The following is a 23,887-nucleotide window of genomic DNA, read 5'->3' as shown; positions in this document are numbered from 1 at the left end:
GAAGCCTCAAGTGGTGGTTCCCACAGCGCAGCAAACCAGCAAAGGGGATGCAGCAAGGAAAACCACTGTCACCTCTCCGCTGGGAAGTGCTGAGCAAAAGCGAGTCCCCAGGCAACACGGCCGATTTGATTGGCACAAAGCATGCAAGCTCCACCCCCCAGTCGTTCTTAGACTCCTTATTGGTGAGCAACGCAGTTGAGGAGCCTCCCTGGCCGGCAGGGAGGGACAGGAGCTGCTTTCTTTGAAACCCGGGAAATTTAAGGGACATCATCAATAAGGGACAGCAGCGCTGGGATAAGGGACTTTCCCGCCAAATAAGGGACGGTTGTCAGCTATGCATCTGAGCTGCAAGTGAAGTTTCCAAACAGTCCAAATGCTTGTTGAGTTATTGATCAACCACACACACAACTGTGATAATGGAGGCAGGAGTGGGAAAGTGAGACACAGACACCCTTTGCCTGCTTTGACTCATTTGCACTCTGTGTTTCTTTTGTAAGCTCATTTTTTGTCTTATCAAGTAAGGTGGAATTAAAGTATTGTCTCCTTCCTCTGATCCTCGGCATTTGAAGTTCATGCCTTTGTCATGATCAGCCTTTTGGCTGAAAAGGCTGCAGGAAGAACAAACGGCGAGAGGATGAGCCACCCAGCTTTTGCGAAGCGGGAGCTTCGTTGATCTGTCTCACAAAGCCCCAATCAAGGCGAGACACTAGAGATCCATAATCGGGTCTCCCACTATTTCCTTTAAAGAAAAGAAACCTTCCGGAGAAGAACCTTTTTCTGATCTAAACCTCCCAGAGGTTTGAAGGTGTTTCCTCTGCTGGAGAAAACACTCTTTATTTCCCAGAAGCGCAAACGTCTGCAAGGGGGTGGGGTGGAAAATATTGCAGCGAAAAGGGCTGTTGTGGTTGTTTTTAAGAATGTAAGAAAAGCCTGCTGGATCAGGCCAATGGCGTATTTAATCCAGCATCTTGTTTTCACAGTGACCTGTTGCAAAACCACAAGCAGGATTCAAGCGCAAGGGCAACTCTCCCCCTCCTGTGAGGTTCAGAGCAACTGGTATTCAGAAGCCTCTGACTGTAGAGGCAGAGCAGAGCCATCAATAGACCTCCCCTCCAGGAATTCATCTAACCCTCTTTTAAAACAATTTACGTTGCTCCATGGGACGCAGGTGGCGCTGTGGGTTAAACCACAGAGCCTAGGACTTGCCGATCAGATGTTCGGTGGTTCGAATCCCCACGATGGGGTGAGCTCCTGTTGCTCCGTCCCTGTTCCTATCAACCTAGCAGTTCGAAAGCACGTCAAAGTGCAAGTAGATAAATAGGTACCGCTCCGGCAGGAAGGTAAACGGCATTTCCGTGCGCTGCTCTGGTTCGCCAGAAGTGGCTTAGTCATGCTGGCCACATGACCCAGAAGCTGTACGCTGGCTCCCACGGCCAGTAAAGCGAGATGAGCGCCACAACCCCAGAGTCGGGCACGACTGGACCTAATGGTCAGGGGTCCCTTTACCTTTACCTCTAGGCAAGTTCTATAGTTGAGCTATGGAAGGGCTTTCTTTTATCGCTCTTGAATCTTCCTGCATTCCAAGTAATTTCCATGGAGGCTCAGATTGCAGCTATAACAAAGGCGACATTTTTTCATCTCCGCCAAGCTAAGCAGTTGGCTCCTTACCTCTCTCGTCCTGACCTAGCCACTGTGATCCACGCGAAGGTCACCTCCAGACTGGATTATTGTAACTCGCTCTACGTGGGGCTGCCCTTGAGACTTACTCAGAAACTCCAGCGGGTGCAGAATGCTGTGGCGAGACTCCTTACGGGGTCCTTGCTGCGGGATAACATTCATCCGGTGCTATACCAGCTGCACTGGCTCCCAGTGGAGTACAGGATCAGGTTTAAGGTGCTGGTTTTAACCTTTAAAGCCCTATATGGCCTAGGACCCTCGTACCTACGGGACCGCCTCTCCTGGTATGCCCCAGAGAGGACCTTACAGTCTTCAAATAAAATCAACTTGGTGATCCCAGGCCACAGGGAGGTTAGGCTGGCCTCAACCAGAGCCAGGGCTTTTTCGGCTGTGAACCCGACTTGGTGGAACGCTCTGTCACAAGAGACCAGGGCCCTGCAGGACTTGACATCTTCCCGCAGGGCCTGCAAGACGGAGCTGTTCCACTAGGCCTTTGGCCAAGGCACAATCTGACCCCCGCTCTCCTTCTGTAATCCTCACAGAACTCTAGCCCAATGGTTGCCATTAATTTGATTCTGAATTGATTTTACAGTGGTGCCCCGCAAGACGAATGCCTCGCAAGACGAAAAACTCGCTAGACGAAAGGGTTTTCCGTTTTTTGAGTCGTTCCGCAAGACGAATTTCCCTATGGGCTTGCTTTGCAAGACAAAACGTCTTGCGAGTTTGTTTCCTTTTTCTTAAAGCCGCTAAGCCGCTAATAGCCACTAAGCCGTTAATAGCCGCTAAGCCACTAAGCCACTAATAGCCGTGCTTTGCAAGACGAAAAAACCGCAAGACGAAGAGACTCGCGGAACGGATTAATTTCGTCTTGCGAGGCACCACTGTAGAATGTATTTCAATTAATTGTCTGCGATTTTATGTAAACTGTGCTATTTTTACTGCTGTTAGCTGCTCTGAGCCCGGCTTTGGCTGGGGAGGGCGGGATATGAGCAAATTATTATTATTATTATTATTATTATTATTATATTTTATAAGTCAGAGCTTTCAAAAGATAAAATCAAAACAAATTTACAGGATATAACAAAAACTAGTCTGTGTAAAACTGTGCCACTCAAAGGTCAGTAACTGCGCCTCTCTGAGGTCTGCACTCTAGCACAGGGGTAGACAATGTGTGGCCCTTGGGCCGGATGCAGCCCACGAAGACCATTTTACCAGCCCACGAACCGCCCCTAAACCGAGCCACCCGCTCAGTGAGCCCCCCCCCCATGCTGCACTGAATCAGCACAGTGCGGCGCGGGGACTCACCAAGCGGCGCCGAAAATCACATCTGCGCATGTGCAAATACCAGAAATCGTTTCCGTGCATGTCCAGACGCTGAAAATCGCTTCTGCACAGGCGCAATTTTCGGTGTCTGGGCATGCGCAGAAGTGATTTCTGGCACCGCGGACATGCGCAAACGCAATTTCCAGCATCGTGCTGCGCCAGTCCGGCCCACGGACGATCTCCATGGAAGTGATCCAGCCCGTGGCCGGTAAACCTTGCCCACCCCTGCTCTAGGAGCTGCTCAGCTGGTCTAAGGTTAGCACCCCGGTTCTGCACAAAGTCCATCTCTCCGAACAAGTTGCTCAAGAACTGTGGTTCTTTTTTTCTTCTTTTTTCAAATTCAAAATCCATATTTGTTTTCTAACCTAAGTCTATTACATAGATTACCTAAATTAAAATATACATGATTACTCTAGGCTTCCCTTTGCTATATGTAAATACATCGCAGTTAAGAAATTTATATTATAAATTAATATTATAGATTCCCACATGCCCCCCACTCCCCTTCACCCATGTGTGATCTCAATATTTTATTTCTTCCATCTTATTGTGTTGTTATAATTTAATAATTATTCAATTGTTTCTATTGTTATTTTCCTGCTTACCCCTGCACCTTTTACACATTTTCTATTAATATTTCAATTCCGGAACAATATTTTTTCATGTATTCCTTCACTCCATCCCACTTTTTGATTATTCTCTGATTTGAGTGACCTCTAATAATTGCTGTCAATTGTGCCATTTCTACAAATTCGCAGAGTTTGTTTTGCCATTCTAATACAGTGGTACCTCAGGTTAAGAACGTAATTCGTTCTGGAGGTCTGTTCTTAACCTGAAACTGTTCTTAACCTGAGGTACGACTTTAGCTAATGGGGCCTCCTGCTGCCACTACGTGATTTTTGTTCTCATCCTGAAGAAAAGTTCTTAACACGAGGTACTATTTCTGGGTTAGAAGAGTCTGTAGCCTGAAGCGTATGTAACCTGAAGCGTCTGTAACCCGAGGTACCACTGTACTGTGGTTCTTTGTGCAGCAGGAAATCTCAACCTGTGGGCTACCTTCTGGACTGCCTTAATGCCCCCCAGCCCACCGCTGATTCCAAAAGAACTGACTGTGAAAACAATGGAGGAACGAATGCAAATAGGCTTGCAACAGATGCTTAGATGCAAGCCGGAGAACTTACAGATATAAGAGAAAGTTCATACAGAGCTGCAAAATGTGCACCTCATATTTCAGTTTGAGAGGAAACTGCTTGTAACATGCCCATGCCTTGTTGGCATTTTCTGCACACTGAATAAAACGGCTCAGACACGAAATGTCGGCTGCAGGCCATTTCTGGGTGCTTCCTGTCGCAGGCTCTCAAAACACAAGCAGGAAGAAGCAGCACTTCGTGTTTTCAAGGCGCTCAGCAAAAAAACCTTAGTGCTGGAAACATCCGCTATTTTGTGAAACCTTTTCTCAGTTTATTTCATGACGCCCTTCTCCACATCAAGAGAAGCAGAGAGAACGTGCTAAACGGCACGGTGGTTGGTGCCATTGCTCAGAATAAAGTGCCCCTGGATTTAGCACAGCTGACGTGGGTTTATTGATTGCAGCATTAGAAAGAGGAGCCAGACTTACTCGTTTTGCACACCCTGCTGCTATAGCATCACTCCTCGTGCATCTCCTGTGATTTGAGGGGGACACTTCAAATAACAAAGTGTTTGGTCACATTTAGAAGCTTGCCGTATTTTTTGCTCTATAAGACTCACTTTTTCCCTCCTAAAAAGTAAGGGGAAATGTGTGTGCGTCTTATGGAGCGAATGCAGGCTGCGCAGCTATCCCAGAAGCCAGAACAGCAAGAGGGATCGCTGCTTTCACTGCGCAGCGATCCCTCTTGCTGTTCTGGCTTCTGAGATTCAGAATATTTTTTTTCTTGTTTTCCTCCTCCAAAAACTAGGTGCGTCTTATAGAACGAAAAATACGGTACATAACCTGAATGGCAGCACAAATATACTAAACTGTCCCAAATAAAAATGTTTTGCTCCACAGTGTGCCCACCCCCAAAAAGAGAGAGTTTGTGCAAAGCAGGTAGGAAAGGTACGACACTCTCTCAGGGGTGCCAACTTGAATAAAATATTGTGGGGGGCCAGGTAAGCCCCACCCCACATAATCAATCACATGACATGGTGCACACACACCATTTGAATGGCAATGCCCATCAACTTGGGGGCAGCCCCCTCAAATATTTTATTGGGGGGACCAAAGCTCCCTCGGCCCCTAGGAGTTGGCTCCAATGCACCTCTTCCAACTTGGAAAGAGCACAGGACACAGGTAGACCAGCCCCAAATATGGCCCGCCGCCGCCATGGCTACAGGCTGTTGCAGCAGGTCCTGCGTTTCAACTCACAGAAGCAGCAGATCTGAGAGTGTCAGGCACTGAGGACAGATGGGAAATGGGGCGGCTGCTTTCACACCCCAATTATGAGGACCTAGAGCCCCACCTGTGTGAGAGAGAGAGACCAGGGAGCAGCAAGAGAGAAAAGTATGTCCTTTGGGACCTTTCTGCTGCAAGATCTTCTCCCTTCCCTCAGGGGCTTGTTCAAGTGATACCAACAGACATGCAAATATTTTTCTCTTGCAGAACTGCTGTGGTTAATCCTTCTGCCTGGGATCCCTATATTCACAGAGGCTCTGGGGACAAACGTTTGCTCCCTCTGTTCAGAAGCTGTGAGGTGGCCAGAAAGACAGGTGAAACCGAGGAATAATGACATGATGTAGTTGAGCACGGAGTGGCAAAGTTTGGGGGGAAGAGCTCAAAGAGGAGAAGAGAACTTCAGAGTACAGAAACTTCATCCCCTCAAGTGATCACCGCCTGCTCATTTGCAGAATCAAAAGGGTGAAAAATCCAACTTCCTCCTTTTTATATATATAAAAAAGAAAGAAAAGCTGAAATGCTGAGACTGCATCAGATCATAAGATGCGTAGAGAAGAAAAGCAACATGTCTGAGATAAGGAGGTAAGCTAATCTGGACATCTTTTTGTAGACGTGGCTCCTGGGCCCAAAACGGCCTGGGGAAAATGCTGTGCAGAGGTTTGCGACAGCAGAGGAAGCCTGCCTTTGGCTAAAAGGGGGAGCTTCACTTCCAAGTTCTCACGAAACCCAAGCAGTCCTAGATACACGCAAGAGATTAAGGAAACAAGAGCAGCAAGAGCGTTGGACAAGGGTCAGAGAAATCTGGGTTCGAATCCCCATTCAGCCAGGAAGCTCATTGGGTGACCTTGGGCCAGTCATTCTGTCTCAGCCTGGCCTCCCTTGCCAGGTCGTTGAGAGGACAAAATGAGGGAGGACCATCTAGAAATGTAGTCAAGAAAAAACAGCCGTACCTATTTTAGACATATCCACTTTCAGGTTGAGATCCCAATTCCGTGGCAGCTTGAGAGACATCCCAGTTCCAGCGGCGGGAAGGTTTGCCCCACTGTGTCTGAACTGCGGGTCTGAATCTCCTCCACAGATTGTGTGTGCGTGCTATAGATCTATTTAATTTCCTTCTGGGCTTACTTGAAAGAAGAAGAAAAAGTCTCGGTTGACGTTGGTTTGCCAACAACTTCCTGTGATCTTCTGTGAGAAACCCAAAGGACTTCTCTTTTTCTATTTTCCAGTTCAGTCTCTTCAATTTCCAGGTGCAATGTAAATATCAGTTTATTTCCAACATGCACCCCCTCATCCCTCCAAGGACTTTGGAGAGCACCTGAGCTCTAGCCGCATTTAGCTCCCTACTAACGTGCAAACGTGGAGTAAGACCGGCACATGCACACACCCTGAAACAGTTTGCAGGCTTGGTTCATGGAGCTGCATGGGTGCTGCTGTGTTAGCGCATTTGAGGAAGTGGGGGCTGCAGCTTGCACATCACTCATGCGCTGGGGGGTGGGCAGTGCCGGATTTAGGTATAAGCTAAACAAGCTATAGCTTAGGGGCCCTCTCTCTTGGGGCCCCCCAAAAAAATTAAAGGAAAAAACCCTGGATGTACATTTCCAATATATAAGATAAAAAACAAATAAAATAAAACCTACATACAGCAACAGTGTTTTGTGTTGTGTAAGCTCCTATGTGGGGATGCGGGTGGCGCTGTGATCTAAACCACAGAGCCTAGGGCTTGCTGATCAGAAGGTTAGCGGTTCGAATCCCTGCGATGGAGCTCCTATTGCTCAGTCCCAGCTCCTGCCAACCTAGCAATTCGAAAGCATGCCAAAAAGTACAAGTAGATAAATAGGTACCACTCCGGCGGGAAGGTAAACAGCATTTCCGAGAAGTACCAACAAAAGAATGTCAGACTAAACTGATGGAGTATGCAGGGATGGCGAAACTGACAGGGAAGGTCAGAAACCAGGAAAATCAAGTATTCCTAAAAGACTGGAGTAAATTTTCCATATATTTAAAAGACGACTGTAAACAGTTAAACCTTTGGCAGGGATGTAATGACACTTGTAATGTGGAATCAACTATGGTAACTGTGGATATATAATAGATGGATAAGGGTAAAAGATGCAGAATACTTTATTTTAAACACGGAACCCATAGAGGGAGGGAAGGAGGTCCGAAGGACAGAACAGTCCCGCGCCCCCCTCTCGCCTGTCCCCCGGGCTTTGTTCTCGATTTGGAGAGGCAGCGAGGCTCAGCTCCGGCTCCGGGAGGGGGAGGCTGCCTTCCAGCCCGCCGTGCGCCCCGGGAGCCTGGACGGCGGGGACGGGAAGGAAGGCGCTTTGGGGGGCGCGGGGCGCCGTCCCGCCGCCGCCTCTCCCAGCAGCCCGGCAGGTAGGGGAGGGCGCGGAGGGGCGCTCGGCGTGGAGCTGGGAGCCTCCGCGAGGCCCCGGCGCGGAGCTGGGAGCCTCCGCGAGGCCCCGGCTCGACGGGGCGGGATAAAAAGGCGGCGCCGGCTCGCAGCGCCTCCCCGAGCGCCCTTTGCACTCCGACCGGCGGAAGCGGAGGCTACGCGGCTGCGGCCGCCCAGCCTGGCCGGGGATGGCGGGGCGCCAGGTACCGGCAGCCCTCGAGGGGAGGCGCCGGCGGCGTCCAGGGACCGCGCCCGCCCGGCCCGGGAGGCGGTGCAGCGCCAGATGTTGCCGCTGCTGGAGAGCCTCCGAGCCCCGGGAGGCTGCGCGCGGCGGTGGCGGCGGCGGCGTCCAGGCGCGCTGGGGGATGCGGGAGCCGAGGGGGCGCCCGCGGGGGAAGGGAAGGGGAACCCCCTCCTCTGCAGCGGGGCCCGAGGGCCTTGATCCAGATGGGCCGTGGCGCTCCAGCGTCTCCTCCGGTGGAGAGCGGGTGACCTCCGGTTGGGGGGCAGCAGGGGTGCCAAATGGATTAAAATATTGGGGGGCGCCCAGGTAAGCCCCACTCCAGGATAGATGGATTTCTATCCTCCGGGGGTCCTCCGGCGCCTTCGGCGAAACGGCGCCGGCCCAGAGCGCTTCTAGGAGGCTGCCTTTGTGCGCGACGTAAAGCCCTCTTTCCCTCCCTCCAGCCCCGTGTCACATGTGGAAAAGGGGGCTGGATCCAGTGACGCAACTCGGGAAACTGTTAGGGAAGCCAGAGCAGGAAAGTGAGTGGGAGGCGGCGGCGCCGCTTTAACCCACGTTTCCTTTTTGAAAGAGAAACCAGTGTTTCCCAACCTTTTTTGGACTCGCTCGCGGCACACCAGGCAACAGCTCGCGGCACACTAGTGTGCCGCGGAACACCGGTTGGGAAACACTGGTATAAGACTAGGTTTTTCCCCTAAAAAATAATGTCAAAAATTTGTTGTTGTTTAGTCGTGTCCAACTCTTCATGACCCCATGGACCAGAGCACGCCAGGCACTCCTGTCTTCCACTGCCTCCCGCAGTTTAGTCAAACTCATGCTGGTAGCTTTGAGAACACTGTCCAACCATCTCGTCCTCTGTCATCCCCTTCTCCTTGTGCCCTCCATCTTTCCCAACATCAGGGTCTTTTCCAGGGAGTCTTCTCTTCTCATGAGGTGGCCAAAGTACTGGAGCCTCAGCTTCAGGATCTGTCCTTCCAGTGAGCACTCAGGGCTGATTTCCTTCAGAATGGAGAGGGTTGATCTTCTTGCAGTCCATGGGACTCTCACAGACAGTGTTCCATGAGGTCAGCCTCCCCAGACATTTTGGACTCCCCAACAGTGGCCCTGACCAGCACAGCCACCTGCTGTTGTAGAGTACAATCACATCTTAACAGGCATTTAATATAGTGACAGTCAGTCATATAGTATATGTATAAAGGTAAAGGTAAAGGTACCCCTGCCCGTACGGGCCAGTCTTGCCAGACTCTAGGGTTGTGCGCTCATCTCACTCTATAGGCCGGGAGCCAGCGCTGTCCGTAGACACTTCCGGGTCACGTGGCCAGCGTGACATCGCTGCTCTGGCAAGCCAGCGCAGCACACGGAACACCGTTTACCTTCCCACTAGTAAGCGGTCCCTATTTATCTACTTGCACCCGAAGGTGCTTTCGAACTGCTAGGTTGGCAGGCGCTGGGACCGAACGACAGGAGCGCACCCCGCCGCAGGGATTCGAACCGCCGACCTTTCGATCGGCAAGTCCTAGGTGCTGAGGCTTTAACCCACAGCGCCACCTGCGTCTGCCATAGTATATGTATAGTGACAGGCAATCATATAGTATATATGAATTGATTTTAGAATGAATTGATTTTAGAATGCATTTCAATTAATTGATTGTCATTTTATGTAAGCTGTGTTATTTTTACTGTTGCTAGCCGCTCTGAGCGCGGCTTCGGCTGGGGAGGGCGGGATATAAATAAATTATTATTATTAGTAGTAGTAGTAGTAGTAGTATATATGCTGTTTTTGGTACAAAGTTGTAAGTGGGATGGGGGAGGGAAGGGGAGGGGGTTAAATATGCTCTCTGTTCCTGTTTTTGAAAATGCAAATAAAAACAAAAAACAGAACAGAATAAAATGAACCCTTCTGCGTGGTGTAAATAACTGCACGCACACGCACACAAACAGTTTAGATACATTTTTATTTAACAATATTACCGTATATAAATAGGATAAAATACCTTTATATAATATTTCACATTCTGACAGTCAAATGAACCAAAAAGTAACAGAGGCAAGCCTACAAGTGTCTGCAAGAAAACGAAAACCCAAAAAGAAACCAACCACCAACATTCCCCCTGTAAAAGACAAAAGCACAGAGAAATAAAGCAGAGGATTTGTGGAAGGGATAAGCACATCCGCATCAGAAGAAGAAAAACAGGAGGGGAGAGTCTGTGAGTGCAGAAAGATGTCATCAAAGGGGTTCACAAGTTCTCGTTGACCACAGACATGCCGATGAGCAAAATGGTTGTATTGCCAGCTTTAGATATTGTGAATGCGGGACTTTTCTGTCAAACTAAGCTACCCCTCCAAACATACAGAGCTGTTAGCAGAAAGAATTGGGGAGGGAGGGACTGAGAAAGGTTGGAAAGGGATGGCGAAGAGTCTGCTTTGGCGCTTGGGAAGTCTGTTGTCTAGAGGCAGTTAAGGATTCCTTTTGGGAGCCCTTGCTAGCAAGCGGGACAAGGAGTCCCCCTCAGATACAAGTGGCAGAGCACCCCAAAAGATATGCCCTGGGACCCCCTCTTTGATATAACAAAGGGGAGTTATGAGGACGTCAGCCTTCGAGCTCCTGAAACGTTAAATCTCACACTTCTGCTAAGCAACCAGTACCAGTTAAGCAAAGGGTCTTTTAATTGCGGGGAGAGGGAGTTGACCAGTGTTCCCCAGTTCTTCTGTCCCCAACTCCACTCAGCCAGCCTGGCCAGATCCCCACTCAAACCATCACAACCACCTCGCAAGTGAGTACCTGGCTTCTGCTCCAGAGACACTACTTTGTGTTCGTGTCTCTCTCCTGACTGAGTTCAGCCCCAAAGAATGCAGAATCCGGACTTGGGCCCAGCTCCAACCCCTGTGAAATCCAGCCTCCTCACACAGCCCCTCTGGATCCACCTTCCCCATCCTGTGATATGTGTGCAGGGCCCAGCTACCACTGGGATTGTGGGGAGGTGGGCCAAGGTCACCTGGCTCAGGTGTGACGCGCAGCACACCTCCAGCTCCACCTGGCTTGCTAGTGCGCGCGTGTGCCGTGTGCCAGGCAATAAGGCCAGCCAACCATGGAAAAGGACACACTTTGGCCTGACTAGGCCTAGAATATGGAGCACACACTCCTCTAAGTAATAGCGACAGCGCCCCAATTTAATCCTGCTCAACTCCAGGCCAACTCAGGGTTTTTTCACCAGCAAATACACCCACACCACTAACAACCCCTTAAGCAACTCCAGTGCATACCAAACTGGCTCTTGTGACCTGCTGCTCCCCTTACCATGTGCCAGACCTTTGCTACCTGTGTGCAACTGGAGTAAGACCCACAGGCTTCCCTTTGGGCAGGAGAGACTCTCTCCCACTTACACCTCAGCCCCTTGGAGGAACCGGCTGTTTCTGGGTTAATGCTCTGGATCCCTGAGCAGCCCTTTTCTAATATGGCTGGGTCACAGCCCTCTTTGAACTCCCCGAAAGAGAAAACTAATACGCCATTAAAAAAAACCAAAAAAGATATCGAACATAAAACCGTCCATAATGTTGTCATCTAATGAATAAAACCGGGATGTGAATTCTTCCTGTTCTGGGTAACTTTAAATGAGTGCCAGTTCTCAGGGGTGCTCCTGTGGTGCCTTTGCAACAGAAATGCCAGCAATTTGTTTGACTTATACCCAAGACTGCCTCTTGCAAGGATCTGTAGACTGCAGGGATGTCCAGCAGTCACTCATGCGCTGGGACACTGAACCCACCCAGTACCTGAAATGCACTGGCATGAGAAGCAATCCCGGAACAGCGCGCACCTATCCAGACAGAGTGCACACAATGAGCCTTATATATTAGAAGTGTTGGCTGTTGCAGGTTTTTAAATATATATATTTATAAAGGTCTAGGATACACTGCTCATTTCCAGTTCCCTTTCGGAGGCAGGATGCAAGGGATTGGGGCCACCAGACAAGTAGCCGAATTTAGCTGGAATCAGGAAATGTCAATGACATTTCAATGAAACAGAGACCCCTCCTTGAACCCCCTCCCCCAATTTTGTTTATTAATTAATTACTGTTGCATGGCCACTCGTTGCCCCACATACCCATTCTGCTTCTGTCCTGCTTCCCCCAAGGTCAAAACACTGAGTAAGTTCAAAAACACACACACACATGCTTGCCCTTTTTTAGGTCTCAAAACCCAAAACTTCCCATCAAAATGGCAGGTATGTCCAATTTAGGGGTCAGCTGTGGTTAAAAGGCCATCATTAGATCAGGAATAAAGACTGTTTCCTTTGGGAAGGGGGGGGCATATTGACAGCAGAGCAAAAGGAAGAGTGGGGCAAAAATCTTTCCCTGCAACGCCCCCTCAACTCAATGAGCTTCTCCCACCATGTGGTTTCAGATGCCTGGACTCCGAACCCGAGAGCGTTTGGGTCAGATGGGATGAGGGAATATACCAGAAGAGGCAGCAAAACAGTATAAGTGAGCAGCTTTCAAAAATACACCGTAAAAAAAAAGAAGAAAAAGCTAATCAGCCCACCGCAAATTGCTCCTCACACGCTCTCTTCTGTCACAGAGGAAGTGACAGCAGAGACGGTCAAGGCTGACCCTGAAGTGGAACCACGTCAAGAGACACTTGCGTGGTATTACACCTAAGCTAGCAGCTGCTCAATGACTCAGGCCCGGATCTCAAAGCATGCGTAAATCTGAATCAAGGCTGGACCACTTCAGGCTGTGACAGGGGCTCAACGTGGTTGAAATTTCCTCTTTCCAAAAAACCCCAAACACGCCTTCATATGGAAAACTAACAGACTCTTTATCCTCACCCTCTCGCTTTCTGAGTCCTGATAATGCCTTTTTTATGCATGAGCTTTCAGTCATGAGAGTCCCTTTCTGCAACTGAAAGTGGGACCAGTGCCTTGGGAACGAGGACTCCAGAGGGGGCAGAAGACAAACAGGAGCCACACAACAGCAGGGACTAAAACAGCGGCATAAGCTGGACGATGCAATGGCAGGGCACCCAGGCGAGCCTCTGCTCCTTCACGACCCCTTGAAGTTCCCAGGAGGCCAGGTGTCCTGCCTCAATATCCATCTATTAATCCTGCCTCAATATCCATCTATTCAGGTACTTTCCATCCAAAATGAAGGAAGGCTTAAAAAAAGAAGCAGCAAAAAAACCCAAAAATGTTCAGCAGGGTTTGTGAAATAAAACCTAAAAAAATTAAAATAAAAATACATTTGCCTTCAAGGTCTTCCAATTTTTTCTGTGGCAAACGGTTGGCTCTGCTTCAGGAACATAAAGATAAATGCCCCTATCTTCCCTGCTTATCAAGAACAGCTCAGCAGCAGGTGAACTTTGCATCCTTTTCCGCCAGCAATGCAAGAAATATGGCGACCCCACAAGGACAGGGAGCAACATGCATCCATTTCTGCGCAGGAAACTGGGCTAGAAGAGGAAGCGCCTTCTCCTGCTGGCAGGGATTTCCCCTGCACGGAAACGAGACAAGGGCAGCTGTTTCCAGGGCAGGGCCTTGCCCCCCCGCCCCCGCTTGCAGAAGCGCCACTTAGGACATTTGGCATCGCCGTCCTTGAGTCTTCCTGGCTCTCGAGCTGCTTCTGTGAGCAAAGGGCCCCTGGATCCCAATTTTCTTGGCTGGCCTGGGGGTGGGCAAGATCTCCAACCCACCTCTGTGAAAACCCACTCAATATTATACACATGGCACTAAGGATGGCTCTCTGCACCACCAAATTGTTGGATGTTTGCGTGAACGGGGGCGCAGATTGGGGAAAGCTGGACTTAGGAACCTGGGTGTTTGCCAAATGCAATACGCAGCACCGGATCCATCTCACGGATAAGGAAGCCAGGATGGTGGAACAGGGGTGCATAATCCAGGCAATTTTGATTCAACACCCCTGCCTTCTTTCTTTTCTTAACCCACGCTATTTGGCACTCTTCCCTGTCTCTTCCCTCTCCCCGCTGCTCTGAGAGTAGAACGAGCCTTGCACGACTTTCTATACACATCTGGGAAGAAGAAAAACCACCGGGCAGATCCGAGGGGTAAAACCACCTTCCTAAACCATCAGCCGAGCGCCTCCTTCCGGGCCACAGTTCCTTCCCAGCTCAAAGCTCCCCTCTGTTTGCTCCAAACCACCGCCACAGAGATATAGATACATTTCTTTTTAAAAATGCACAAATGCAAACCTTTTATATGGAAAAGGAAGTGAGAGACACGAGGCTTGGTTATTGTCCTAAATCAGGCAAGCTGGGAGAGGGTTTCCTCTGGGGGGGTGAGGGGCTTGCCCATGCTCAGTCCCATCCTGGCGACACAGGCGCCTACGCATCCTCAGAGCCAGCCAGCATGCCCTTGTCCACCAGGTGGGCCTTTAGCGTGTTGAAGATGTTCAGCTGCTGATCTGGTCGCAGAGTTAGCAGCTGCTGGATCAGCTTGCTCGGATTAGGACCCCTGGAGTGAGAAGAAGAGAAGAGTTTGGATTTGACATCCCGCTTTATCACTACCCGAAGGAGTCTCAAAGCGGCTAACATTCTCCTTTCCCTTCCTCCCCCACAACAAACACTCTGTGAGGTGAGTGGGGCTGAGAGACTTCAGAGAAGTGTGACTGGCCCAAGGTCACCCAGCAGCTGCATGTGGAGGAGCAGGGAATCGAACCCAGTTCACCAGATTACGAGACTACTACTCTTAACCACTACACCACACTGGCTCTCTAGTGAAGAAGAATAAGGCAATCACGTCACCTCACCAGGCTGAGAACGTTTGGAAGGGGAGGCTTCCCACAGACCAGGGTTTCTCAAACCTGGGTCGCCAGCTGGACTACAGTCCCCATCATCCCTGACCACTGGTACTGCTGGCTAGGGATGATGGGAGTTGTAGTCCAAAAGCAGCTGGATACCCAGGATTGGAAAACCCTGCTGTAGACCCATGCCTTGTTTTATGTTGCTACTGGGATTAATGGCTAAGGCGAGTCTTCCTTTCAATTCCACCGTCAGACTCTCCTTTGACACTGAGCGAGGAATCCCTTTGATCCCAGCCTCACATTCTCTCCACCCTCCTATCCTCTGAACTGAGAACACAAGGATTATGAGAGATGGTGTGGGAAAATTGCACCGTCAGAATATTTGATTCAGAGTCCCAGAGTCAACTGAGGTTTGGCTAAACCAGACCCATTCAAGATAGTCATTTGTAACTTTTATAAGCAATAAGAGCGTATTATACAAACCTCCAATGACTCATGAATAGCTCTGGAGGGATATTTGGCTTTCTCTTGATGGATATTTCTTTTGCCTAGCCTAGACCTGTTTCTGACTGCTCCCTTCCCCAACCCATTAATTCTCTTACTAATGGCTTCTGTTCTGATTTCACTCTGACCCATCACTCCATGTTTATTTCTTAATATCGATGATGTTGTAAAAAACCTCTGCACTCCGTTCAGTCACAGTTGTGGTTCTTTTTTCTCCTTTTAATGAGCTGTACATCTCTTTGCCTTTTTACAGCTGCATTTTCAAAAGCCAATAAACATATACAGTGGTACCTTGGGTTACATACGCTTCAGGTTACATACGCTTCAGGTTACAGACTCTGCTGACCCAGAAATAGTACCTCGGGTTAAGAACTTCAGGATGAGAACAGAAATCGCGTGGCAGCGGGAGGTCCCATTAGCTAAAGTGGTGCTTCAGGTTAAGAACAGTTTCAGGTTAAGAACGGACCTCCAGAACAAAATAAGTACTTAACCCGAGGTACCACTGTACTTTGAGAAAAAGAGAACCCAAGGATTGATGGTGCGACCCGCAAACAAACCAAACCAAACCAAACCATCATCTCACCTGATAAAGCTTGCAATGTACACATTCACAAAGGTGGCCATCAAGTATTGGCAGTCGAACCGATCCATGATGCCTCCGTGCCCTGGGATGGTGTTGGCAAAGTCCTGCGCAATCGAGGGAGAAAAGTAGAGAGTGTGTATGCCCTGGCAGGTGGAGGGGATTCCTGATCCAAACCCACCTGCCCTCTTGACACCAGGAAACAGGGAGGAGGAAAAGATCATCACTAATTTCCAACCCCATCAGCCCCTACCAAACAAAGAGTCCTCAGTCTGTTCACACCCCACTGGAAGCTATGGAATCTAAATTGTTTCACTTCTTGTTTACTAACCCAGACTTTAAGGAGAAGGATTTCTGTTTTTGAAATCGAGCTCCTATATTTTATATAAACATTTGATTTCTTAAAAATAAAAAATCCCCTGTAAATTTACATATACAGTAAAAACTGTTTTAAGTTTTGTAAACTACATTTTTATCACTGCAAGACATCTTGATGTGTAGATAATAAAAGTGGGGTATAATATAATATCTAGATAACTATTCCATTAGAGTTTTAATTACTTTAAAAATAATATTTTACATGTTTTTAGCTTTTTTGGCTCTTTATCTGTGTTGTTTTAATCTGTGTAAGCTGCCTTGAGTCTGGGGGAAAGGCAGGATACAGAGAAATGTAATGATAACAAATATATTCCAGGGAACGTTTTATTAGAACTGAAGTGGGTTCGATAGACCTGCCATCCTGACCATGCTCTTTCAAGGCCACCTCCCTTTCCAGCTGTGCCATACCTTGATCTTGAAAGCTCTTTTAAATCCGCTGGCGAAAAACCCTCCGAAGGGACCGATGAGGGAGGCGAAAGTCGAGAGTGCAATGCTGTGGATCTGGAAGGGGTACATCCGAACTGTTTTCTGGAGAAAGGAGAAGGGGGTGGGGGGCACTGTCAGTTGAAGAAGCTAATTCTTTATTGTCACTTGTACAACTTGTATACAGTGAGATTACACGAGCACCCCCCACTCAGCTCTCTTAGTCTTAATTTCCCCTTGTTTACTGACGCACACCCACCAAACCCAAAAGTCAGTTGCCCTGTTGTTATCTTTTCATTCAGCAGCCTAACAGCCCACGGATAGAAGCTGTTCTTTACCATGTTGCTGCGACTAATCATGCTTCTATATCTTCTGCCCGAGGGCAGGAGATCAAGAAAGTGCCGGCCAGGGTGTGAATCATCCCTGAGAATTTTCCTCACTCTCCTGATTCACGGGACAGCCCATAATATCTTGTGCTGTATTCACCACCCACTGTAGCCACTTCCTATCAGATGATGTCAAACCAGTGTAAGAACGTAAGGATAGCCTGCTGAATTGGGCCAATGGCCTATCTAGTCCAGCATCCTGTTCTCATCAGCCAGTTACCCTGCATGCAGGATTCAAGCACAACAACACTCTTTCCCTCCTGCGATATCCAGCAACAGGAATTCAGAAGCATGAGCAGAGCTCTCTCCTAAATGAATTTGCCCAGTCCTCTTTGAAAGCTACCCAAGTTCGTTGGCGTCAGTGTCTCCTGCGGAAGGGAGTTCCCTCGTTTAACAATGCGTGCAGAAACATTTTCCTTCATCTGTACTGAATCACCCAACATTCAACTTCCTTGGGTGTCCACAAGTTCAGCAGAATTGTTCTTTTTTTCTGGACTGTACCATTTTTGGACTGCAATTGTGTAGGGGGAGGAAGCACTATATATATATATGTGTGTGTGTGCTCCCCACAAATCCTTCCCCCCCGCACACATCCCCTTCCCACAACATCAGCACCTAGCAAAACGCAGAGGCAGAACATTTCTCTCAAACGTCCTCATTTTCTAAACGAAGGAGCTCGCTTTTGTAGGGTAGATTCAGATCGTCCCTCACTTGCCCTGGTACAGTCCGGGGAAAGATGCTTGATTCTGCTGAACGTATAAGCTGGTAGCCGTCAATCATCGCACACACCCGCTTTAGTAAAACAGTGTGGCACAATGGTTAGGTTGTTGAACTAGGACCTTGTAGACCAGGGTTCAAATCCTCACTTGGCCATAAAGCTCAGGGGTCCGTCATTGCCTCTCAGCCTATCCTACCTCAGAGGTGTGGGATGTGAAACTCAAGAGCAGTCAAGTACAACATTCCTAGAGTGAACATGTTTACACATGGGGAGGAATGTTTGTCCAGCCAGCAGGTAAACTTCCTGTTTCCTTCTGGGATGGGACAAACTTCCTCTGCATGTGACTAGAGGTGGGCGTGGCCTCACCTGTGCAGCTAACAACAAAAGCACAAGGCAGGGGAGCCATCTCTCTCTTTTTGACTACATGCATCGAAGAAGCAACATTTGCTTTGCCAAAGATGCTCTCTTGGCCAAGACAGGACAAAGGGACTGTCTCCTTATGAGATAGTTTCCAGGTGTATGTTACTTTTCTAAGCTAAGTCTGCCTCCTGGGATCCGATTGTGAACAGAATGCTGTGTGAGTAAACCTTTTTATACTTTTATAGAAGACTGTGTCGTGTCTTATCTTTTATGAGGGAATAAGGGGGAAATACCAGAACAGTTATTACAGAGGCTTTAGCGAGCCTGAGCTAAAGCCTCTGTAATAAGGCACCAGCACATAGTTATCAACTATGGAACTCTCTCCACAAGCGGCCGTGATGGCTACTAACCTAGATGGCTTTAAAAGAGAGTTGGACAGATTCATGGGCGAGAGGGCTATCAATGACTACTAGGCGAGGCTGCTGGAACCAGCAAAGTTTCTGAATACCAGTTGCTGGAAAACGCAGGAGGGGGGAGTGCCCTTGTGCTCGGGGGTCCTGGCTTATAGGTATCTGGTTGGCCACCCTGAGAACAAGATGTTGGACAGGCTGGACCTTTGGCCTGATCCAGCAAGCTCTCCTTATGTTCTCAGAAGTTTTCCAAACCTGAACGCTCCGACCTGGATACCTACCCAGCCGACGACAGACTGAAGCACCAAGGGGATGTTGTATTCATGCAGCTGGAAGAGCTCAGGGGGCTCACAGTCCACGGTGAAGCTGTTGGTGTCGTTGTTAAACTCCACGGGGCACACGAAGCATCTGTATCCAGACATCACATACGACAGCTGGGTTGGGGGAAACGGAAGAGGCAAAAGGTGAATCACTGCCAAGGAACCACAGCAGAGTTGGGAGGGCCATCTAGTCCAAACCCCTGCAAGCAGAAATGAGAGCTAGAGAATCCCTGACCGGTGGCCTGGTGAGGTGTCCCAGAGCTTACAGGGTTAATAGCTCAAGGGAAATGACATCCTGTTCCGGGGTGAACTTACTTTTACTTTCTGTTTCGGCTGCAAAGGAGAGGCAACGTGTCATCGCTCTCTCCGGGCTGACTTACTGTTTTGCTGTTGTACATTAAAGCTTCGTGGAATAGAAGAAGCTGTGTAAGAGTGTTTTACTGCTGTGCTGATAAATCCGTACACACAGGCACACTGCTACCGAAGAAACTCTGCCGTAGCTGGGAGAAGTGGAATGACTCAGCACTGCGCAGCGAAAGCATGCTAGCTGCCATTGCATTTCCTGAAGAAGATGGGTCCGACAGTCAAGACGGTTCCCGGTTTCAGTGAACATGGCTATCCAACCTCTGTTTGAAAACTTCCAGTGAAGGAGAGTCCACCAGCAACCATTGAAGTTTGTTCCATTGTCAAATCACTCTTCCAAGCAGAATACAGTGGTACCTCGGGTTAAGAACTTAATTCGTTCTGGAGGTCTGTTCTTAACCTGAAACTGTTCTCAACCTGAGGTACCACTTTAGCTAATTAATGGGGCCTCCCGCTGCCGCCCCGCCGCCAGAGCACGGTTTCTGTTCTCATCCTGAAGCAAAGTTCTTAACCTGAAGCACTGTTTCTGGGTTAGCGGAGTCTGTAACCTGAAGCATCTGTCACCTGAAGTGTCTATAACCCGAGGTACCACTGTATTCTTAAAGGTTATTTAAAATCTCCTTTCTTGTCATTTGAATCCACTGGTTCAGGACCTACGCTCTGGAGCAGCAGAAAACAAGCTTGCTCTGTCTTTCATGGGACATCCCTTCAGATATTTATTTTAAGTGGACCAGCTGGATGGCTAGGAGCATGGGTAGGCAAACTAAGGCCCAGGGGCTGGATCCGGCCCAATCGCCTTCTAAATCTGGCCCGCGGACGGTCCAGGAATCAGTATGCTTTTACATGAGTAGAATGTGTCCTTTTATTCAAAATGCATCTCTGGGTTATTGGTGGGGCATAGGAATCCGTTCATCTTTTTTCCCCTTCAAAATATAGTCCGGCCCCCCACAAGGTCTGAGGGACAGTGGACCGGCCCCCTGCTGAAAAAGTTTGCTGACCCCTGGATAGGAGCCTTGGGAACCAGACGTGACAGAAATGTGTGAATTATTCTCATGCTTTGCCTACATTTCTTTCAGGCTCTGTGCCCAAATATTATTGCTGTATTGGATAGCTACTTGGGTGTTTCAGTTCTGGATTCCTGAACTGAATTACTATTATTATCAAAATTGTTGCTCTTTTTTTTTGCCACAGCAACTTCAAGTGACTTACAATATCTGAAGCAAAACAAACCACCTACATAAAAACATCCCACCCAGGCAAAAAGGCAATAGATAGTTACAAGACAAAGGTCAGGTTGAAGAGGAAAGTTTTTGCCTGGCGCCAGTAGCCCCCCCCCCCCCCAGGGGAGAGCATTCCAGTAATGAGGAGCCACCACTATAAAGGCCCGTTCTCGTGTGGCCACCCTCCAGACCTCCCATGGAGGGAGCACACGAAGGGCCTCAGGTGATGTCTGTAAATTCACAAAAGCAGGCTACCATTCAGAGAACTTCCTGGTGGGTTGATGGTGCTCTGGGCAGGCCCATCGCCCTCAACAGGCCCCAGACTTCCACCATCCATCTCCATCAGGCTGCTTTATGGGTAACACTGCCTCTTGCTCCGAAGCCAAACACGGCTTTTGTTCTTAACCAAAAGGGAAAGAAGCAACTTACTAGCAGGCCGAAGACCACGGTGGCAAAGAACCCTCCAATAAAGCCTTCCCAGGTCTTCTTTGGGGAGAGCTGCAGATACAGGAACAGGCAAGAAAGTTAAAAGGGAGGAGCTGCAGAAGCCACCAGAGTCTCCATGAACACATCGGATGGGACAGAAGTCCCAAAACTAAGTTTTGTTTCCGAGCACGATTCAAAGTGTTGGTGATGACCTTTAAAGCCCTAAACGGCCTCGGTCCAGTATATCTGAAGGAGCGTCTCCACCCCCATTGTACTGACACTGAGGTCCAGTTCTGATGGCCTTCTGGCGGTTCCCTCACTGCGAGAAGCCAAGTTGCAGGGAACCAGGCAGAGGGCCTTCTCGGTAGTGGCACCCGCCCTGTGGAACGCCCTCCCACCAGATGTCAAAGAGAAGAACAACTACCAGACTTTTAGAAGACATCTGAAGGCAGCCCTGTTTAGGGAAGCTTTTAATGTTTGATGGATTACGGTATTTTAATATTTTGTTGGAAGCTGCCCAGAGTGGCTGGGGAAGCCCAGCCAGATGGGCGGGGTATAAATAATAAATTATTATTATTGTTGTTGTTGTTGTTGGGAAAGGGCCATAGGTCAGTGACACATCTGCCTTGCAGACAAAAGGACCCAGGCTCCATCCCCAGTATCTGCAGGTAGGGCTGGGAATGTATCCTGCCTGAAAGCCTGGACAGCTGCTGCCAGCCAGTGCAGACAATACTGAACTAGATGGACCAATGGTCTGATGCGGTATAATGCAGCTCTCCAGTGCACCTGCCAAACACACTCCACACACTCACACAGCACAATCAGGCTAGATGCCCTGGCGGGCATTCAAACCCAATGCCGAAAACAGCTTTTCCTAAGAGTTGTTCATCCATCTGGGGACCAGAACCAACCTTAATCAGCGGAGTGCGTCCAAAGAAGAAGCCGAACATGTAGGCCATGATGTCGTTGCAGATGACGCAGGAAATTGGGACGATAAACCTAGATAGCGGGGAAGGAAAGAAGACCTAGATAAACCACTCAAAGGACCTGTCTGGATTGGAGAGAAACACACTTGACGACAGCAAGGGGCAGCAGCCCACAGCTGTGGCTCAGATCTAGAGATCTCCTTGCCAGCAGGGAGTTCTAACTGCTAATTTAGAAATCGCACTCTGGAAGCCTGTCCCCTGATGGGTGGATGAATGCGTTCATTTGAACCAGCAGACGCCATTTCAATCAGCAAAACTCCCACTCCTAATAGTGCTTTCATAATTTCATTTTATAGAAAGAACTCCTGATGCAAATTAAGGGCCCAGAGCTTCTCTCCAACCTCAGTTTAAATGAGAATTTACATGCTGGTAAGCAGATCTTTCGGCTTTCAGAAACCACAAGTACCATTCAAGTGTATGGATTTTCACACCCCTCCCCTCGGTTATTTTCAAAGATATTAGCTGCCAAAGCTAGATTTTGCTTTTCTGTGCTAAACACGTCTCTGCATTCTGTTATAAAATTTACATCATGGTTCTGAGAAGTATTTGGATAGTTATCATTATCATTCAGGGACTAACTATAAGGTAAAGGTAAAGGTACCCCTGCCCGTACGGGCCAGTCGTGTCCGACTCTAGGGTTGTGCGCCCATCTCACTTAAGGCGCCAGGGGCCAGCGCTGTCCGCAGACACTTCCGGGTCACGTGGCCAGCGTGACAAGCTGCATCTGGCGAGCCAGCGCAGCACACGGAAACGCCGTTTACCTTCCCGCTAGTAAGCGGTCCCTATTTATCTGCTTGCACCCGGGGGTGCTTTCGAACTGCTAGGTTGGCAGGCGCTGGGACCGAACAACGGGAGCGCACCCCGCCGCAGGGATTCGAACCACCAACCACAGCGCCACCCGCATCCCCTAACTATACATGATGCTAAAAGCTACAGCTGGAAGCTTCTATTTGCCCTGAAAGGAAATTTCCTGCTAGCGTCCAGAGGGATTTCCCCCAACCCCTGCAAATACTAGTTTTGTGGGAAGAGTTTTCTCCAGGACTACTGCAGGGAGGATATTGTTAAATTCTCTCTCCATGTTTGCTACAATCCCAACACTTATTAGCTTGCCTTCCCAACCCCCTTGTTGATGCCTTTTTTAAGGTTGGCATTTCTGAATGTCATGCCTAGTTTGGCCTTTAGTTGCTATGTTTTCACTTAAAGGGTGTGAATATTGGTTTGATCTGCAAAAAAATAAAATAAAAACAGATAATCCTGCCAGTGGCTGCATTTGCTATGCTGATTGACAAGCTATGCTAAATGTATTTTGATAGCCATGTTACAGAGAGCTCCCTTGCTAAGTGCCAGAGCCATCCTTATCCTCTGGACAAATGAAATTACAATTTATGCAGAAGTGAGAGCCAGCTGAAAAGACACTGGTTGTGGGAACCTTGATGTGTTATCATTTCACGCTGGCATGGTTTGAATGGTCATTAATTGTTCTGGCACCTGGCAAAATGAGAGTGATCTCCCTCCAGCTGTGAGGGTTTCACTCTGAGATAGCCGTTAGGACAGGTTAGCCAATAGATCTATTTGTGGTGGGGGGTGGGGATTCCTGCTAGGCTGAATTATCCCAGAAGATGACCTGGAGAAGATGGGACACATGGACCAGGTCTCACGTTAGGTGACGGCACTCATTGCCATATGGGCCTCTCCTAGCTGGACTGAGTTGGAGTAGTAGACCGTGGGCCCCAAGAGGGTCATGCAGTTTTTTTAACTACTGGTGGCTTTATTCAGGCCACCGAGCTTGCAATTTGTTAGGGAATGGAGTAGGCAGCCTGTTCTGGATGGGGTTAAAGGTAAAGGGACCCCTGACCATTAGGTCCAGTCGTGACCGACTCTGGGGTTGCGGCGTTCATCTCGGTTTATTGTCCCGAGGGAGCTGGCGTACAGCTTCCGGGTCATGTGGCCAGCAGGACTAAGCCGCTTCTGGCGAACCAGAGCAGTGCACGGAAACGCCGTTTACC

At 48.9% G+C, this 23,887-nt stretch overlaps 2 protein-coding genes across 2 annotated transcripts in view; both read right to left on the bottom strand.

Moving 5' to 3' along the window:
* The window catches only part of ARHGAP25 (Rho GTPase activating protein 25), a 32,923-nt gene extending 26,367 nt beyond the window's left edge, over nucleotides 1–6,556 (bottom strand). Inside the window, exon 1 of the mRNA XM_028741210.2 lies at nucleotides 6,364–6,556. Within this exon, the coding sequence (XP_028597043.2) occupies nucleotides 6,364–6,424 (61 nt within the window). The 5' untranslated portion in view covers nucleotides 6,425–6,556. The remainder of the gene's footprint in view (nucleotides 1–6,363) is intronic.
* Nucleotides 6,557–9,991: 3,435 nt separating this feature from the next.
* CDS2 (CDP-diacylglycerol synthase 2) overlaps nucleotides 9,992–23,887 on the bottom strand; it is a 50,007-nt gene continuing 36,111 nt past the window's right edge. The window contains exons 8-13 of the mRNA XM_028741212.2: nucleotides 21,807–21,894; nucleotides 20,899–20,967; nucleotides 18,848–19,000; nucleotides 16,678–16,797; nucleotides 15,895–15,998; nucleotides 9,992–14,518 (exon numbers count right to left, since the gene is read on the bottom strand). Of these exons, the coding sequence (XP_028597045.2) occupies nucleotides 14,389–14,518; nucleotides 15,895–15,998; nucleotides 16,678–16,797; nucleotides 18,848–19,000; nucleotides 20,899–20,967; nucleotides 21,807–21,894 (664 nt within the window). The 3' untranslated portion in view covers nucleotides 9,992–14,388. The remainder of the gene's footprint in view (nucleotides 14,519–15,894; nucleotides 15,999–16,677; nucleotides 16,798–18,847; nucleotides 19,001–20,898; nucleotides 20,968–21,806; nucleotides 21,895–23,887) is intronic.

The sequence above is a fragment of the Podarcis muralis genome, chromosome 7, assembly GCF_964188315.1.
Source record: "Podarcis muralis chromosome 7, rPodMur119.hap1.1, whole genome shotgun sequence".
Lineage (NCBI taxonomy): Eukaryota > Metazoa > Chordata > Lepidosauria > Squamata > Lacertidae > Podarcis > Podarcis muralis.
Note: the sequence above shows the minus strand (reverse complement) of the source record. Positions and strands in the feature narration are given on the sequence as shown.